This window comes from Tauraco erythrolophus, chromosome 12 (assembly GCF_009769465.1).
Source record: "Tauraco erythrolophus isolate bTauEry1 chromosome 12, bTauEry1.pri, whole genome shotgun sequence".
NCBI classification, from domain to species: domain Eukaryota; kingdom Metazoa; phylum Chordata; class Aves; order Musophagiformes; family Musophagidae; genus Tauraco; species Tauraco erythrolophus.
Window position 1 is genome coordinate 7563314 of NC_141476.1, and position 20170 is coordinate 7583483.

The 20170-nt window shown below is 42.2% G+C and overlaps 1 protein-coding gene across 1 annotated transcript in view; it reads left to right on the forward strand.

The window, feature by feature from the left end:
• MAGI1 (membrane associated guanylate kinase, WW and PDZ domain containing 1) overlaps positions 1-20170 on the forward strand; it is a 354654-nt gene that overhangs the window by 273683 nt on the left and 60801 nt on the right. The window contains exons 4-8 of the mRNA XM_086618809.1: positions 4256-4462; positions 7508-7718; positions 11215-11297; positions 14585-14623; positions 19121-19178. Of these exons, the coding sequence (XP_086474935.1) occupies positions 4256-4462; positions 7508-7718; positions 11215-11297; positions 14585-14623; positions 19121-19178 (598 nt within the window). The remainder of the gene's footprint in view (positions 1-4255; positions 4463-7507; positions 7719-11214; positions 11298-14584; positions 14624-19120; positions 19179-20170) is intronic.

A 20170-nucleotide genomic window follows, 5' to 3' on the forward strand; every position in this document is an offset into this window, starting at 1 on the left:
AAGCTGCCATCAAACTTCAGTTGTGGTTAAATAAGTTTTAAGCATCAAGGGACTGAATAAAGTGGGGTTAGTGAAAGGTGATGACAAGGAATTCAGTTAATGGTATGTACATCTGCTGAGTGAATGTGTTGTTATTAGCTATTAATTCAATTGCTGTAGGCAGGATCCAAATGTGACCGAGAAGAGAGTAAAGCTTGGAAGCCCAGTTCCCAGAGGAATCTGACATGAGAACGTGCTGTTTCTGCCATGCTGGCTGCTTCAAAACTAGCATTTCCACAGAAAGTAGAGGTTTTCCCACTGTCTTCATCAAGAAATCACCTTTGTCTGGGAGATGGGCTGCTCTTTTCCAACTTTGAGACATCACGTTAGGGACACGGTCCTCAGAAGTTTTGCAGAGCTTCACCTGAGCTGTTGGAGGAGCTCAACACCCCTGGGACCCTGGCCATAACTACTGTGCTGACTTTAGGAAATGTTTTGGGATCTTCTGGGATGACAGATGCTTGTGTATGCACATGTAACATGCTGTTAATAATTAGAGCTGATTGGATATTCAGTACAAATTACACTGGCTATGAAGTTAGCCCCTTCTTTAGGCTTACGAGTGGCTCACAAAACACTGTTAAAGCATATTTTTAAATCTATGGTTTTTCATAAACATTGACAGATTTAATTTGAACAAATAATATCAAGTCTGAATGTTTTAAAACTCTTTTGGGGCTGTTCACTGTCAGTTGTTAATGATGCACGTTTGGATTTCTGAGTCACAGGGTAAATATTTTCTCTTTTTAATTTCTAGGATTAAACATGAGTTTCAATGATAATTTTAAGTGCCATTCCCTCCTAATGGTGTGTCTGCCCCCACGCCTGGTCCCATGTGTCTTCAAAAAGAACTGCTTAGAGAAGAGAAATAGATCTGACTGCATCCAGCAAGCATGAGGAAAAGAGAGTATTTCCATTTTCTCTCATTCTCCATGTCACCTGGAAGCTAAGTTGGAGCTTTCTTATGCAATTTTTCACCATAAGCTGTGTTGTTTCCCAAACCTATATGTCCTTGTGTGAATCTGAAGGAAGAACTGTGATTTTTTTTTTTTTTTTTTAATATAGACTCAGGCTGAATCTGCCTCCTTTGAAGGAAAAAGAAAAGTTCAGCCACAGTGGCTGCATTTCCCATGTTCTGCAAAATAAACCACGGATATTCAGAGCCATGCTCAGTTTCAAATTCATATTTGCTCTTTGTATGTGTTCGTATATACTTGTAGGGATCCTCTAACCCAGCACACTGTGTTGGTAGAAAATAATTATTCACTAATAGTAGTACCAACAACCATGGCTGGTTTGAAAAGTGACTGATGATTTTCCTTTAAGCAAATCTGAAATACTTCCGAGAAGCCTGTTTTTCTGCTGAGGAACAGCTCTCCGTGGACTGTTAGGAACTCCAGCCTTGCTAGTTGCTAGAGGAAGTGAAAAGGAACAAAACTCAGAGACGTAATCATGTATTTCTCTGTAATTGGAGGAAGGATGGTAACATCTGTGTTATGTTCTTGTCCAGGAGAAATAAAAATCCACACTAGCAACATCTATATATCCCTTTCATTCACTTTGTTGCATCCATCGCAAAAAGATTTAACTGTTTACAACAGACCTGAAATAAATCTTGCACACAACAGTGATGTGCAGTGCCATGAATAAAATCTGTTCTCACATATATGGCACACACATGGATCTCTCTGCTTAGCTGTTAAAATCCTCAGAAAACACAGATTTTGTCTGGAAAAACAATCAAATAAAAAAAACTCCACAAAATCCCAAAGTAGCAGCGTTCTTCAGGAGAAATACCAAAAAGAATAGGATGGCAGTAGGGTAGATTATCCTTTTTCTGTCCACCTACCTTTGTATTTTCCCTTTGCACTCTCTCTCTCCCATTTCTTCCTCTTTTTGTATAAAATAGTCCTGCAGTATATAGAGCATAAGAATTGTTTCTGTAGCAGAGACTGCAACCTGCTTGAGATGCCTCCATCCCCATTAGAGGCTCTTTCCAGAAGAAGTAATTTCCTTCTCCTTATAAATTATGCATCAATGTACATTTAAGATTCTGAAATGATGAACAGAAGATGAAAGTGTTGCGGAGTGTTGCTGCTCCTATGGAGCTGAATCCACGACGTTGTATACAGGCTCAAACACACCTTGTTAAGACAAACCTGCACGTGTTGCTGTCCTAGTACTCTGGCTGTAAAAAAATGTGGAGATAGGAGCTCCTCTGATTTCTCCAGCCTCACCTTTATAAGAATTTTTTCTCCTCTTGGAAGGCTGTGAGGAGGAAAGATAGCAATGTGTGTCCAAAGTGGCCATCCCAGATGGACTCTGCCAGCCTGAGCTGGGTCATTCCTGGTCTCCCTTGCTCCTGATGCGTCCAGAGACTTTACAGAGTCGCAGGTTGAGATCTACGAGTGTTAGGATTTGCACAATCCCAGTGGCCTTTCCCTAAAGCTGTCACATGCACAGCTTCGGGCTTGTAGGAGACAGAGATGATCTAATGGGAAAGACAATTCGATCAGCTAAACAGGAGTTGAGATTAACAACTAGTACTTCCAGTCTGAAATAAGGATATGTCATTTGGAACCGCAAGCATGTGATGGTGGAGCAGTATGAAACGCGTTGGGTGAGCTGGAACTCCTGCATACAGCAATGGGGCAGGGCAACGCAGAGCCACTTGGCTAACTTTAAACTAAGTGTTATATCTCAGTGTATGAATGGTGGTGTTGGCTTCTGCAACAAAAATACACGTGCATAAGTATAAAAATAAATGAAAAAAGATACCTTTTTTAGCATAGGTGAGATTTTAAAGTGCCTTTGCACAATCTGCCTTTGGCGTGTGGTTTCCATCTAGTGTAACGGGGGTAATAAAGGGGCACGTGCACTTTCTGGAGAGTGGATATTAAATATATAATGTAACTATGTACTGAAAAATTGAAAAATAAAGCATTCGGATTAAACGTAGCCTGTGGAGATAGATGAAGAATGTAATCAAGTGTACGCATATATTTTAGAGAAGAATTTTGTGCTGCTGCCACAGTTGAAGCTATATATGTACACCCCCACATGTTTTTTTTACAGAGCTATATAGAAGAGCATCCTTTGTATTTTGTTATGGCAGAGACTATAGGGACAATTTTTAACTTCACCCTCGGAATCTGAAGGTGGCAAATAAAAATTCACAATAATTCTTGAAATGGAAAATCTAAGGAGTTTTATCTAAAACCGTTGTCTATCACAGATCGTGGTATAAAAAGTAAAAGACATGCCTTGCTGAATTCCTATAATGCCCAACGCTGCGGGAACTGATTCCAGACCTGAGGTTCCTGTGGAGCGTTTCAGGGCAAGTCAAGTACTGCTGTGGTGTTTGAGGTGAAGGGAAACAGGACCAGTGAAATACCTCCGAGCGATTCTGGCATCAATGAACCAGCACTTATTCTGTATTTCTTCCGTGGTCGCTTAAAATGACAGTGAAGCCATCCCAAGCGCTTTGCACTGCTTGTGTCACATCTGGGGATGGCTGCCGAGAGCCGTGCGTTTGCAGAGCTGTGGGTTTGCCTTTGTCCCTTCAAATTTTGCTTTAAGGTCAATTTGTTCACTTCTACCCACGTTGACCCAACTGCTGAGTTTCCGCTTTGAAGAAAGCAGGGCCACGTGGTGACTTTCCTTTGCTCTCCTTTGACAAAGTTGTCTTTTAGAGAGAGAAGAGTTTTTGCTTTTTAAATGCAACACCCACCCTAAAAGAACCTGTGTATTAAAGCAGGCCATCGAGCCTTTCATCACTTCTCTGGGTGATAGCAGTCATGAATTTTTTATTTTCTGCAGGGCTCACTCCAGATCTGCCACAGCATTGTGTGGGTGCACACATGTAAAAAGGCTACTAATTGAAATTCAGATGTTAACGAGATGAAGTTTTGCTATTCATCATGACTGCCTTTTGTTTTAGCCCTTGTACGCTCAGTGCACCTAAACAATGCAACCATTGCTGCTTCTTTTAGATTCAACAAGAATAACTTAAAAGACAAGAAATGTTTCCGTGTCTGCTCTAGAGATGAAATATGTGCTTCCAAAAACGGGAACGGCATGTGTTAGTTTATTTATTTGCTTACTTATTTGTGGGGAGAGACAGGGATTTTAATGGAACTGAAAAGCAAATCAAATAGAAATCTTGCTGCTATAAACTGTTCCCTTTTGAAGATGCAAATGTGTTTCTATTGCCTAGGTAACTATTATGGAACACCCAAGCCTCCCAGCCAGCCCCTCAGTGGGAAAGTGACTTCCACCGATGCTTTGCAAAACCTGCAGTCTGGCTCCAAGCAGTCGACTCCAAAGCGAACCAAGTCTTACAATGATATGCAAAATGCTGGCATAGTGCATACAGAGAATGAGGAAGAGGATGATGTACCTGAAATGAGCAGTAGCTTCACAGGTAAAACAAAAATATCACAGTCCATCAGTTATGATAAAAGGGGAAGATTTCTGGAGGGGGATTTTTGGGGGTTTTGTTTTTAATGGGTTTCCTCCAAGTCTGTCAATCCCAGACAGAACTGGCCAACAGCACTGGGATGGCATGTGTCTGGGTGCGGACAATCACATGCACTGTTGTGTCTTCTAAAAAGGCCTTGTGGGATTGAGCTTGATGGGAGAAAACTGAGGAAAAGCTCAAATCTATTAGTTGCAGAAAGTTCAAGGAAGAGTTGAGCTATGGTTGACAGTTCCAGTCATTATAAACAGTATAAACCAGGGTACATTTGAAACTAATTATTGCTCCTTCCAAAATATGTTGCTGTCCTTTTCCCTTCCTTGCATCTAGAGATACTTGTCACATACAATTACTGGGTCCTGTTCTCCAAGGTACTTTCCAGCAAACTAAGCACTGCTTGCTGCAGGAATGAGATCTGAAACATGGGTGCAAGCTCTCTATTTTTATGAAAGCCTTGTGTCCTGCTGAACAGAGATCTCAATCCCATCATGGCTACCTTCAAGCATTGGCTGAAAGGATCTCTGGAAACTTTTACAGTCTAAAGTCAAGCGCTGTGCAGGCAGATTCAGAGGAAAATACCATTGGAGATCTGTCAAGTTTCCACAGAAATGAACCAGGAGTTCATGAAGCTCTGAGAGGCAAGAGCTCTTCCCCATGTCTTCAATCCTTGTGTTTGTTAGCGCTTAGAGCAGTACTTCCTCAACTCAGTTTCAAACACTGAATTCATCTTCCTAGCTCCCTTTGAGGTAGGTACTTAGCAAGCAGCATTATCCACACCTTTAAGCCTTTCACAGCTGCCTGCGCTGGGTGCTCAATATCACTGACACTTGGTCGTTTGTCCTCTGGTCACTTCCTACTGCTATGACAATTTTCCTTCCCAGCCTCTGATGAGTCGTAAGAGCTCTCATGCCAGTTCCTACTTGCCAAAGTTCTGTCTCTAACATCTGCCTAGAATCATAGAATCATACAGAATCATAGAATGGTTTGGATTGGAAGGGACCTTAAAGATCATCTAGTTCCAACCCCCCCCTGCTACAGGCAGGAACACCGTCCACTAGATCAGGTTGCTCAAAACCTCATCCAATCTGGCCTTGAACATGTCCAGGGATGGAACTTTGAAAGGATTTAGGCTGAGATTTAGTTTTGACCCTCGCTGGGCCAAACTGTCAGATGCTTTAAAAGTTGCACTCTGTTACATCTTTCTAACTCAGATCACTCCTGGCTGGCCTAATTCCTCCCAGACTGTCTCTGCTTACCAGCTCCTTTACAAAGTTTTGCACCTAAGGGTAGTTTCTCACATGTTGTGACATGACAGCAACCTCAGCCGTTGTCACAAGATCTGATTTTGGGAAGAAGCTGGTGGGAGATGCTCAGTTTGATGCCACTGAGCCAACTCAAGTATCGTTTCTCTTCATTGTTTTCCTTCACGAGATGAAATACTAGAAAATGCAGCTCATTTGTCGCAACGTTATCACACCCTGGCCCCTTGCCTCCATTAAATGGGCACAGAATCAAGAAAAGAGTTATTTCTCGTATACCAAAGTGATTTCTTATGCTTGTTTCACTTGTAAGTGTGCTAGCCGTATTAAAATGCTCCTGCTTCTTTAGAAGACCTCTCGGTGACTTGTGTTTTCCAGACTTTGGCATGTTTACACTCGCAGTCTTAAGCTGGCAATGATTCATTCATGCTTCTTTATCTTGTCAGCTTCTACCTAAAAATATCGAACGCCAGGAAGGCTAGAAAGCAGGCGGCTGAGGGTACTGGTGTAGTCTAGATCTTTTTCCTTCCCTTTTCTCCCAGTTTATTATTTTCTATATCTTGTCTTTTTGTCAAGGCAGCACACAGACTAGAACTAGTGCAGTAGCTGCAGTTAACGGGCACCCCCAAAAACCAAGACTATGGGCTGTGAGTTGAAGGTGTCAGTGGTCTCTGGTCTGGAGAGTGGAGATGAGGTCTTGACTGTGAAACCCTTTCAGTCCTGCTGCTTGGGGATTTGGTAGATTGTAACACCAATCTCTCTGTCTTTTGCTGAGTGTGTTGCCAGTTGTGTGCTGGAGACTGGCCTCAGGTGATTTGGAAGTCCTGACATCAATTTTCAACACCTTCAAGAAACAGAGAAAATCTTTTCGGTAGACACAGCGGTAATTTTAGAATTCGTCTGCTGTTGCCAAAACCTCTCTATGAAGGAGTTGAGGGCACAGACCTGGTTTGTGGAGAACATTTACTGTGATAAGGGGTGGAGGGAATCAGCAGCCGTGTTTCCTGGATATGTCTCAGAACTGCATGGATATAAGCATCAGAAATGTTTTCTTAGAGAGAGATGGGCCAGATACATCACAAAATACTCCTGAGTGACTTTGACTGGAAGGATACAGTGATGAGCTGTGGAATAAACCTCCTCAGACAGCTAGAGCAGGCATCAGCGAGCAGCAACATGTGGACACGTGGTGCAGTGCTGACGTCTATTTTAATTTTTTAATTTAAAAAAAACCACTGCACTAAAGACGTCCACCATTAGCTTGTTGACTTTGAGTTTCTGCCTACCTTCTGCACTTGTAAAAATCTCCCCTTTTGATCATTCTTCAAACAGGAAATGTTATTCTCCTAATCCCTATCCCACAGTTGGCACTGCGGGAATAAACCCGTAAGCCTGCTCAGAAGCCCATTGAACTCCTGCACATCAGTGAGCCCTGGCCTCAGACAGCTTGGAGGACTTTGGTACCTCAGCAGGGCTGTTAGAGGGAACACAGTAGCTGATCACAGCTCCTGATCTGCACTGGTGAGGGTCTGGCTGGCAGAGCATGCGCGAGCGATGCAGGCTCGTCCCTGCTGGCAAAAAGACCGCAGAGTCTCCGCCGTCGGTTCATCTGTTGCCGGGTCTTGCAAACTGAAAAGCAAGGAGAGGGAAACTGTAAGGATAAGCCCAGAGAAACAAATGGGAGGAGGAAAAGACTGGTTTTCAATTTTATTTGTGCTTGTTTATTCTACAGCAGAGTCTGGTGACCAAGACGAGCATAATACGCATATCATAAGAGAGACAGCCCCACCGTCCACGATTGATAGCCACACCAACGTTCCCACCACGGAACCATCTCAGAACCTCCCTCAATACCTACCTCCTTCTGCCGAGGATAACCTAGGTCCTCTGCCGGAAAACTGGGAGATGGCCTACACCGAGAACGGAGAAGTCTATTTTATAGAGTAAAGCACATTTTTGTTGTTCTCATTTCATATCTCTCCCTCTCTCTGTATTAAATGTTTAGTGTATACAGTTATGTTGCAGAGCTGTAAGTTCTTTACTGCTTGTGAAGGGGTTTTGTATTTCCTGATTGGATTAACATCCAAATTACTTCTGAGTTCAAAGGCAGGGGGAATCGCTTGTTTTATGAGGATGGTTACAGAAGCAACAGACACTTGTAAAATATGGGCCAGTTGTTTTCACGGGTGGAATGAAAGCTCCTAATTGAAAGGGCCGAGACTTCGCTTCTGGAGCCTGCCTCTGTGCATAATGCAGCAGAGGGAATTCCTCTGGTCATGTGTCCAGGCAGTAGCAGAGCCAGGGAATGGACTTTGTGTGTTGTCCTCTCGTCAGAGCAAACGGGCCAAATGTGTTAACATGCTCCAGTGGTTTGCAGAAGGCATAACTCAGTGCAGAGTAGGCACGGTAAGTTTGGAAAAGCAAGAAGTACCTCATGCTCTGCAGACTTTGCCTAAGAGCTGAGTGCTGTCAGCAGTTTTATGATGATATTGATTTTTTCGTGCCATAAATAATAGTCTCTAATTATACTTGTCTAGATTTATTGAGATAGGAGTAACTTATAAAATGGGACCTGTTAGTGGAAGAGATTTCTTGCACAGAGTTTAGCTAGCATTAAAATTCAATTAGCTTTTGAAACTCAAGCCCTTAGCTGCCCAAGTAGAGAAACAGGGTGAAGAATTGATGTGATGGTTTGTTTAATGCGATCTTGGAAAACTGAGATCCTCTGTCTGCGTGCCAGAAACCAGTGGCCAGTTAGTACAGAAGAACCACCTCTGCTGATGCTCCTTCTGGTGCTCCGGAGAGTTATGCTAGATTAGGGCAGTGAGGGGAGCAGTCCTGCTCTGTCATCGGGACAGAGGACTTTTGGACAGGGCCCGGGCAAGGTTCATCAGACCAGATTTTCACTTGGCTGGAATGGCAGGGGAGCATATCAGAGAAGAGTGCCAGGAGATCTGAGGAGCTGGGAGGACTGCGAGGACCGCAGGAGCTCTTCACCAGCTGGGAGAGGGCTGCTGTCAGGCCATTTTCCAGGGCACTCTCGATTACCTGAAGAGGCTCCACCAACCCCTAGTGTAAGCTAAAGTCTGGAAGGTACAATGCAAATTCTCATCAGCTGCATATCAGATGAAACTGGAATGCATTCATTGTCTCAAACGTGGTATTTTGCCCCTCATTATGTCCTCAGGGTGCCTCATTCTTTGACGTACTTTCTGGCTTTAATGTATATAAGAGCCTGAGTAATAGCCCATCCACCCTGCCATTTTCCTCCCTGGAGGAGGACGGGGGATGAACACTGAATGCTGCCCAAGCAGCTGGTTGCTCTCTTTTTTGACCCCCCGCGAGCCTCTGCTGTCCTTCCTTACAGGTGTTTCAGCAAGGGGTTCTGCTGCTGCCACCTATTTCCCCAAAGCTCATCCCCACGACTGCTATATTCTCTATGTGTATGTGTTCTCTTAGCAATGCAGGACTGTAGCACCTCAAATAATATGTTAGACCTTTTGCAGGAAAAGCGTGGAGGTAGTGGAATAATATAGCCTGCACACGTGGCTGGCAGTGTGATGGAAATCTGGTAGCACACCAACTGCCTCCTTCCCCGCAGCGCAGGTTTGAGGATGCATAATGCACAGGGGTGATTTGGTGCAAGAACGTGTTAGTGTGGATGCAGCACTGAATGAGTGCAGTTCCATTAATTCTAAGGACGCCATGAGCCTAGAAACAATTTAGTTTGATTTGTATCAAATTAAGAGAGCAAGCTAATGAGCTGTGTGGACCCAAGCTGGCTCAGATGTCTGCACCGTCATCTACGGCGCTTTGAGTTATCAAGTGAGGGTGCTGAAGGGAACAGAATGGGAGCATCTGAGCTGCATGCACAGAACCAGCACAGGTCCGGTGGGGCCGGAGCTGTGTGTCGGATAACCGATTCTGATGGCTTGTAGCTGAAGCAATTTGGCTCTTGAGATGTGTTTCTCTGGTGCTTTAATTGGGATTTTCATTACCTGAAGCGTCCCGGTCCCTCGTTACCCTGCATTTAGATCTGTGCATGTTACAGGTCTAACACAATCCTGTCCCTCTGAGCGTGTTTAGCTAAATTTTTGAAATTTTGATCTGAAAGGTGTTTAGCTAAATTTTTCGTGCCTCAGCAAACTACACTGTTGTGAGCCTTTGGTGAGGGAGACAAAGTTGCAAGAAATATGCAAATATTTCATTGCTGTCCTCCCACCTCCCTCTTTCTCAGCTAGACTACAGACTTTCTTATTTATAAGTTGGCAGAACCCCTCTGCTTTATTGCTGTTAATTTGCCTGACTTGCTGAATTTCTGCCATTCAGTTTTCTAGTTGGCGATTAATTGCTCAGAAGCATACAAAAGGATTAAATACATTTGCTCGTCCTGCCTTGGGCGGGCTGGGTGATCGGATGCATAAAACAAGGACTTTTTATTTACGCTCTCAGATCCTAGGAGCAGGGCAGTCCCCTCTTCTTGCAATAAAATACAAGCTTACTTGTTGGTCATTAGCTCCTCAGGGACCATAGCCCTGATTACAGCATTTTCAGCTGTAATGAGACTGTAGTGAGGCTCAGGACAAGTTTGTAAACTTCTCTGAGACATTGAAGGAGAAGTAAATAGCATTGCTACGGTATTGAAACTTAAAACTGTTAAGCAGTGTTAAAGGCTAAGCTAGATAAATGATACCTCAGGGACTGGAGGGCTATCTTTGGAGGTTATGTCTAAGATGACATCAGGCTGTAGAAGAGGCATTGCATTACAAGATTGTCTCCATATGCAAATGAAATGATGGGAGAAAATAATTTCTAGAAAATGTTTTTTAAGCCTATTTAGTATGCAGCCTTCACCGCTGGGACCGGCATCACCATACTGTCAGGGGACTTGTAGAAAGGAAGAGTTGAAAGTAAAGCTGTTCAACTTCCATCAAAGGCTTTGACAGAACATTTTTGTTTGTGTAATTAAAAAGTTTTCACTGGAAATTTATTTTTGACTAATGCTTGGGTCAAATCTGGACAAACGTCAAAGGTCTTTTGCCAGGAACAAAGGTCACTGCATGGTTTAGGGAGCAAGGGGAACTTCTGTCTTTTCGTCAGGCGGCAAATGGCTCAGAGACAGCTCCTGCAGTTAAGAAACAAATCACGAAAGACAAAAGTTTGGAAATTAATATTATAATGTTGCAGCTTTCACATGCATCCTTCTAGACAGGAATGCTGATTTGTGTATTTTCACTTTTCACATTTGTGTTTTCAATGCCAAGATTCTTGTGATTTGGTAGACTAGTTTGCAAAGCATCAAATTGTAATGCCATTTCTTCCGAAGCAAAAGTATGCCCTCAGGTCTGTTGAATAATAAAGAGGATACATACTTTTATGTCACTGATACTTCAACTCTGCTTTATTAACAAAGGTCATATTTCCATTTTTGGTTTCCAGCCATAACACAAAAACAACATCTTGGCTAGATCCACGGTGCCTGAACAAGCAGCAGAAGCCTCTAGAAGAATGTGAAGATGATGGTAAGAGACTGAAAGTAGTGAAATAATAATGTGTTTGGTCCATTTCTAGGTGGCTTTCTTCCTTTTGTTTTCTGCTTTCCAATAACCTGTGTTCAGAAATACTTTTTTTTAAAAAAAAAAAGGTTTATTAGTAAGTGCATAGAAACAATGTCCGTTTTATTGTTGTAAAATCACTGTCTGTGGATGTAAGATAGCTATTGAGATGGCAGATCATTCAATAAAAATCAAAGAGGTGCTAGAAGTAAGAAGCCTTATTTTTGCAAAGGCATTTGAGTAATCACTGATGCTGAGCAAGACTCAAAGCTTCCTAACATGTTTGCTCCTTGGTTCACTGTGTAGGAGGAAACCAACTGAGTCTTTGTGTGCTCCATTGTGTTACGCTGCAACCACCTGCTTTACCTGAATGGAAAGAGTTTTGTTGTTTGAAGAAATAAATTGTTTGAGCAGAAATAACTCAATTGCTTCACTTCTGCTGTTAAATTCTGACGGTCCACTTAGCGTTAGGATTGCTGAAAACAAATTCCATTTGAAAGCGTAGATTTTTGCCACTGAAAATTTACACTGATGTAATTTTGTATTCCTTGAGATGTTGGAAATGCAAGCCACTGTCCAATTTAGAGTAGCCAAATGCAGGACTGTTAAAGGAGGTTCGTTCCCTGCATCCTTTAGGAGATGCTGGAAGAAAAAGGGAATCATGAGGAAAATAACTTAAATGTTTGGGAAAACCTGTGTGGAAATTTTGGTCTACTGACCTGGAAAGGCAATGGTATTCTAATGCATAATTTTGGCTAGCGCAATGCTATCGTGGTAAACGTCTTAAAGATGGGAGGATTTACTTCGTCAGTGTTGGTGCTGTCCTTGTAGAATTAGTTTTCAAAATATGATTAACCTCCTACTGCTGTGAGTCAGCTCAATAAGAATTACGATTTTATTTTGGAAAAGAATCAACTCAATCCCTTTCCTTGGTAGGTTCAAACCTGGCCTCCAGAACTGCTGTTGCTATTTGTGCTCGTGCAGTTTTTCAACCTCTGCTCCCTTTCACGTGTGAGATGTTGCAGGATGTGAGAATTTGCCTGTGCAGCCTTCGCTGCCGGGTTGAAGCAAGTCACCAACTTCCAAGTGCATAATGCAGCGTACCCCCAAACCAGAAGGACCTGCAAAGCCCAGGCAAAAACTGAGCGTGCCGAGCTGACGCCTGCTTCAGATCCTTAGCAACTGGCGTTGTCTCTCAAGGAGCGAGCGGAGGGAGCTGGATTAATGAGGTCCTTGCTCTGTGCCTAAAAATGGATATGTCAGTGGGTAATCAGAAGTGGAACAAAATTAAATAACACTATGTGCAGGCAAAGCTCCCTCCTCCTTGCAGTTAAGCGTTGCTGGCAATTTAGAGAGGTGGTTGCTAAGTCTCAGCACAAGCTTTCCACTTTCAGAGGGTAGTTATCCCAGAAGCACAACTTCTGTCCTGGCTTTCTCTACCAGCAAGAATCCCACTACGTTGATAGCCCTGGTGATGCCAACAAGCGGCACGTGCGGCCATGGGTCATGCCTTGTGCCAGGCTCTGAGCCAGGGCCAGGAGCAACCAGGAGGACGAGGCAACAGTGGGTGGCTGAGATCCTCCGTTAAACAGCCGTGAGCCTCCTTGCAGAAGGGAAGGTCTTTCAAACCTCACGTCCTCTTAGCAAGTCTGAAACAAGCCTTGGGATCATTTATTTAATTGGCATTAGAAACATACCATTGGATAATTTTTCATGTTTTTAAAGTTCATAATTTTACAGAGTAGTGGCATTTTTGTTTATTAGGTCTTTAAAATTAGCTAATTTCATTTTCCCACACACCCCTTCACTTCATTCACCAAGTTGCTCATTAATGAATATTTTTAACATTCAGTAGTTAAACTGGTTGCTTTGTAGGTAGAGCAGGGCACTGCACTGTTTTGCTTGGCTGCTCTGATCTTGCTTTGCACATAAAAATAATTATGTTTCAGAAAACAATGTGAGTACAAAGACGAGAGAAGGTTATTTTTCCTGCATCATAGTAGCTGGATGTTTTTGGCGAGGGTCATGGTTGGGAGCATTTCCACTGCAGTCAGTGGGACGACTCCTCTGTTTTGTTTGGGGGGGGTGTGTGTGTGCTTGAGTTTTCAGGCTTGATCCCATCCTGTTTGTGGTTTTTATAAACATTAGCTGTCGTTTTAGGTTCGTTTGGGTGCAGTTGCTTTCTGTTCTTTCTTCGTGAGGATACGTGTCCCAAACAAGTTTTCGGTTGTTTCCAGTTGTTTAGGCTATCAAAGGAAATTGCAATTCATATTTCACACTAACGGTCCTAAACAACTGCTTTGGTAGAATATATTGCATACAGGTCATGGAAGTGGTTTTGTAGGTGTCCGAATTTTCAAAAGCAATGCTGTGACACTGCATCTTCTGTTTGCTTCTGTCTTTCATTTCTGGGGCTTCTACTTTACTGTATTAGGTCCAAGATTGTTTTTACCATCTTTGTTCTGGTTTTGTCATCATCTTTCATTTTCAGACTGCATTATTATTATTTATAGGCTAAGCAATACTTTAATCATCCGTGTCACTGTTAACTTATGAATATGGAGCAGGTAATGATAAATGGAGCAACAGTGAATATTGATGGCTTTGTGTGTTTGAAAAATTATGTGATCTTTGTCCCAGGTGCCCTGCTAAAACTGGTGCATTCCTGTATATGCCCCACCCATGCATCTGGACTTCAGTGTGGGCCTGTGCCTCCAGGTCAACAAGGCGCTTCGCTTCATGTCTGTCTTAAGTCATCCGAGTAGTTACAGGGAAGTCAATTGGACCTTGTATACACATAAATTTGGATACTTTCTTGAAAACCTTGCTACATTAGTTCTTATTTAGATGCAAGGTTTTCCTCTCAGATTTCTTCATTGGTATTCAGGTCTGGCCTTCTGATAGATCGTGTGTCTACAGAACAGATTGCGAAGGTCGGACCGTGCAGATCTGAGGGAGAAGATTCACTACAGTGAGAGCAACACGAATGTATTACTTTGCCATATCAAACTGTGGCATGGAAGTAGTCAATTGATACAGATATTTTGAGAATACAAGAACCAGTTCTTTCATTATCTACATCAGATCCATCAATATTCTGATCACTAAAGTGTGATAAATGGAAAGCTTGGGCTCGGTCTGTAGAAAATTAGTGCTGGTTCTGCTGTTTGCTCTAGGGAATTTCTTGCTTGGTGCTGGTATCTGAAATTTTCTTTTTAATTTTTTCTGTCTCATTTACTGCTCTTCCCTTGGAGAAGAAGGGGTACACACGGAGGAACTGGACAGTGAACTAGGTAAATCATCCATCTCTCGTTTTGATTCTATGACTTCGACTGCACTGTTTTAAGCCTTTAATTACTTACTTTCTCCTTTGTATCATTTTGCATCTTTCAGTTTTTTTATTTCAACAAGCCTAATTTATCAGCAAAACTTCCCTAGCACACAGGGCACTAATCTTCCCCTAGCTTCAGATCTACAGCGTTTTTCTTACTGATTCAGAGTTTGAAGAAAGCTGAAGGTCAAAGTTTGTTTCAAGTTGCTTCCTCCTGGACCCTGCAGAAGTCAGGGGCTTTTCCATTGGCATCACTGGCTCCAGGAAAAAGCTTGTAGATGCCAAAGTTGAAGTCAAGTTGGCTAATGATGCTTGTTTGCTGGGGCCGAAGACATTTCCCAGACAGAGAAGCAACGTGTGATTTAGAAAGTTTAAATATTACTTTAGGATGCTGCTTCTGAGCTCGTGAATGAAACAGCTGAAAATTTTGTCTCAGTAGGTGGTGTTATAAACAGATGATTTTCAATGATGTGGTACACTTTTATTTTGTGAAGAATGCAGTCTTGATATCTAACCTCAGCGGTGCTCATTCTGTTTATACTGGTGGTGGAGGTAGTTGTTATTTCTGCTCAGCTATGCTCTAGTGCACTGGGAAGGCTGAAAGGCATAAGAGGTTGCATAGAATTTTATTCCACTAGGTCTATTACTGCTTTTAAAAAGGACTGTATTTACAGTTTATAGTTCTGCGTACTGGAGGATTGTATTACCAGAGAATTAACCTCTGGTTTCTGTAATGACTTGCAAGTAAGTGTATTCTGCTTCCTGCTTCTGTGTGATTGATACGGCATCAGCAGCCAGCAGCTATTGAGTGGACTTCTAACGCTGCTCCAGGAACTGTTCTTCTGGATAATATGCCTGGAATAATGTTGGAGGCCTAGCTTCTTTTAGTGCAAGAATTTGAAAGAAATGACAATTTAAAGAATGTAGTCGCTTTAGTGGTACATTAGCATTATGCACAGCTCATACGAATAATCAGCAGCTGACCAAGTAACAATAGAAGTAGGTGGATGCACACCAACAACCTGCAAAGATTTCTCATGGAGGTCTTCACCAAGAGTGACTTAAAATAAGAGAGAGGTTAAAAAAAAAGAACAAATTTAGAGGCAACAGTGAAATGGAAATGTTCTCCTCTTTCAGTCTGATATCAGGATCTAATGCAAGAGAAAAGCTGAAAAAAATAGATGCAGAGAAACTCATTAATTGATAAGCCTGACCCCAGTTGTGCAGGCACTTACATACACGTGTTTTGCTCGAACATCAGGAGATGTTCCCTTTGTTTTAATGCAGATAAGCTTTATTGAGCTCACAGCCCATCAATATACTGTTGAGATTTGCCAATGTTGCAGTGTAAAGAAAGACATTTTCAAATGGCTCAGTTTACAGCAATGTTAGGGAGGGAGCATGAAAACGTATGGCCTATTTGCTAACCGTACTCGTGGTTGGTATAAACTGGTTGGCACCAGATATTTAGCTCCTTAGCTTATCAACAGTTTCTATTCTAAGTATAAGAAAAACTTGAAGCATTTTCCCAACTACTTGTTTTCCAAAGAGGTGGGTTGAAAAATGCAGCAATAGGTCACCTCTTTCTAACAGAAGGTTGTACAAAATGACATGAAAATTTAACCTTCAGAGTAGAATTTGGCATACACTTGGGCAGATGCTCCTGGCCTCCCAGGGAGCAGTGAGAGCTGAGTACATTGAGGTTGTCTCCAGCTCCTTTATGATGATGCTTGGTTGCAACTGAAATAGCTGGTGGTTGGAGAAGTTCTTTTTGAGGAATCCATCCATCCCCTCTGTAGGGTGAGATACTAAGCAAGAGCATCTCAGTAGGAATCCATGTATTTACCCCAGGCTTAAAAGTGTGAAATTGGATATTTGTCCATTGAATTAACCTGCTGACAAAAGCTGCGAGACTGAAAAAAAAAAAAACCCTCCGTGTGGCTCACTCGGGCTCCTAATGATGCAAAATATTTTTGGAAATCTCGTATTTGTAATAAAATCTAATGCTCTGGGTCATCTTCATTTTGGCAGGAGAGGTAGAGAAGGGAGATGAATAAGTTAAAACTGCTAAGAAGATAGACTGTGCAACATGGCTATGGAGAATATTGCCTTTTGATTTAGAGAACTTTCAGAGGCTTTTAGAAGTCAGAAAGTGTATCTGTGTAGTCAACAAGTAACGTGTTGAAAGCTGCAGTTTTGTGTGTTGTTACTTCTGAAAACAGAGATGTATTCCTTAAATGGAAAGCTGCAGAGATAGAAAACTGGAAAGATTTCGGCACAATATCGTTTTTGTGTTAGGAAAGCGTTGGTTTTCTGACCTTCTGTGAAAATCTTTTAAAAGTAAAGAAAAAATAGAATGTAATACCAAAACCTTTTGTGAACAGAAGAAAAGCAAAAAAAAATATTTAAACTTTAAAAACAGAAAACACTTAATAGTCCAGAATAGACAAAAGATATTTAGCAGGAAAAATTGTGGAAAACTCATTTTAAGGCATTCGTGCATTACTTCTCCCTTCCCTCATTCACTTTTTGTTTTTCTCCCACCCCCAGCTTGATCTCTTTACCATTCTACTTTTGCCATAGTGCAACGAATGAAACGACTGCCACAACTGGTGATTTTCCTGCTCACATGCTGGGTCGTATTTTAATTGCACTGGAACTCTTTAAGCCAGTCCCACAGTGTTTTCACCAGATGGGACTCCTTTTCAAACCTGAGAGTTCCTTTTGCAAAAAGGCTTTCAAGATTGGCCTTTAGCTTTCTGACTTTTTCTTACATACGCTTGCACGGTGTGAAGGAGTATCTGGTTCTGAAGCGTTTGTTTCAGGTTGATCTGCTGATTTGAAAATTTGTGGAGTATTTTCATGCCCAAAAGTTAGCACTGGCTTGCATTTAGTTGCTTATGTCTCAAGGAATCCAAAGATATTAAACCCAGTAAGGATAAAATAATAATAAGAATGGAAAACCTGCCTTATATCTGCAAATAAGGGACACGTGGAGCAAAACCAATGAAAAATCAATTTAATCTGATCTCCAGCCAATTCTGAACACAAACATAAACTTTGAGTAATCAGTCCATGTGTGTTTGTATAGATTCTGTTCCTCTCCAGTCTGGAGATCTTTCTATCCTCATGGCAACATAGTTGAAGTCTATAAATGCAGAGCTAGATAGTTACATTTATTCTAATTAATGGGCCATTGTTGATTGTATTGCCTCAACAATTGATGCCATTAATGAAGATACATCTTTGCATTTGGTAATAAATAAATATAGATTATTTACTACCAGTCTTGTCAATTTAGTGATAAATTATGAGAAATTATTTTGCATGGGGTATTTGAATTTGTGTTACCTGACAATGGCTTTTTTTTTTTTAATTTCTATTTATTTAAATGAATGTGCAGAGTCTGGGACCACACTTACACAGTCCATAGCATGGTGGAACCTTCTTTCGAGTTGATTCACAGTGTTGCATAACCACACCACTCTGTATTGTTAATAGGATGATTATTTCAGTGCTCTTAGCCGACAAGAACATTGTGTTTAAATGAGTGGGACAAGGATCAGGCCCCTAAGTAATACATACAGCTTTAATAACCCTCAGTTGGATGCTGAAGTGATTTTATTACATTCACTAATTACAGTTAAAGTACTATGTGCAGTCTAGAAAATCAACAGAAACAAAAGTGGATACATTTCCAAATGTTAATTTCATCTTCAGAACTGTTTTTTGTTAATTATGCTAATTAAAAAAGGAAATGTCTGTTACATGTGATTCTGGCTGTACGTGTTTTTACATTAAGTGCTATGCAGTGTGCCAGCCCCGCTCGGGTGGATTCCATACGCCGGGCATTTACGTTACATTCCCTTTGTCCTGTTTCAAGATACACTTTTGTGTTGGGCTCATGGCCGAGCAACGCAGCATCAATCTCTAAGAAAGGAGTCAAAAAAAAAATTTTTTCAGCAGTGATGAGCATAATGACTCAGCCCTGGTACAGGGGATGAAAGCAGTCTCTCTGTTCGGTGTGCTACAATTGCTTGCCGTAATCTCGCCCATCTTCACAGGCCGATGTTAAAATGCCTTTGGCTCGTTGCCTGCATCGACTTCCACTGCCGTGCTCCGTCCAGGGCCACTCTGCCCATGGTGGCAAAACCGGGAGGGTACTTGAGGCACTCCCAGAAAGGAAATTTATTGATCATTTGTTCGTTTAATGCAAAAAGCAAATCTGAAATGGACTGGCACGGGCATCTTCCCCCTGATTTGCTAACCCAGCGCTGGTAGGACAGGCTGTGATGTTGGTGCTGTGCTATGCCAGCCTTTAAAAGGAGGCTGTGATCATTCTGAAAACTGTTTGAAACAAAGTCTGAGCTACCGATGAGTTTTGCACGCTGAGCATGAGCAGCTAACTGTCAGAAAAAAACTGCATTGGAGGCTTCAGTAATGCTTTTTCTGTTTCCAGAGTTGCCTGCTGGTTGGGAGAAAATTGAGGATCCCGTATATGGTGTCTACTATGTAGAGTAAGTGCTGCTCTCCGGTTCTGGTGTGGCTGTTGGGCAGAGGAAGGCTTTGCTCCGCAGTGGTCTGTGTGCTTTGTTGGTAGCATCTCATCCCGAGGAGGAAGAGCCCCTGGGCCCTATACAGGCTGGGGGATGCTATAGGGGCTGGGAGAGGGCAGCCCTGCCTCGCCATTCCCCATCTTCTGGTGGGCTCTGGCAGCAGCACCCTGGGGTGGGAGTGGGCTCAGGGGAGACAGGAGCACCCGGAGGTGGGGTTCGGCTCCATGGGTGAGCTCAAGAAAGACAGGTGCACCCCAGGGTTGGGGGGTGCAGGAACCCCAGCAACTCACAAAATACTTTTATCCAGAGAACGTTAACAAATGTGCAGTTAACTGAGCTTGATCCCCTTCGTATAGCGCTATGATCAAAATACGAGTGTGCAAAGCAGGCTACCAATTCAGTTACAAGTCAGAAGATGCTCAAAAGGAGGAATGGACGAGCCTGTGTGACCAAAGAGCCATGGCAGTGGTTCTGGCATCAGGCTGTGTTGTTGTGAATAGAATTACAGGTTTAATGGGACTCTCTCTGGAATTAGAACAGCTTCTTCTTTATCTAGATGCCAGATCGCTCCCTTGGGAAACCAGAGATCTGAGTTTTGTTTCATCACTGACCCCATAAAATGAATTTTTAATTATGTGTATACTCCTGTCTAGTAGGATGGCTTATGATAGCCCTCAGAATAGATATGGAATACAGTTTCTGTCTGCTTTGGCTCATTTCTGACCCTACCATCTGAGCCTAGGGAAACAAGGTTAGCAAACTGTGTAATTAAGGCTTGACATTTATTTACCAAAGATATCAAGAATATTTTTCGGCTATTAAATGCCATGCCAAGAGGTCTTTACAGCATTTTTTTCTGTCACTTTGTACATACATGCCCATTAGTTCTGTGGCACTCCTTAGTGATGAAATTAAATAGAAAAGTAACAGCAATGAGACAGAAGTTTATTTTA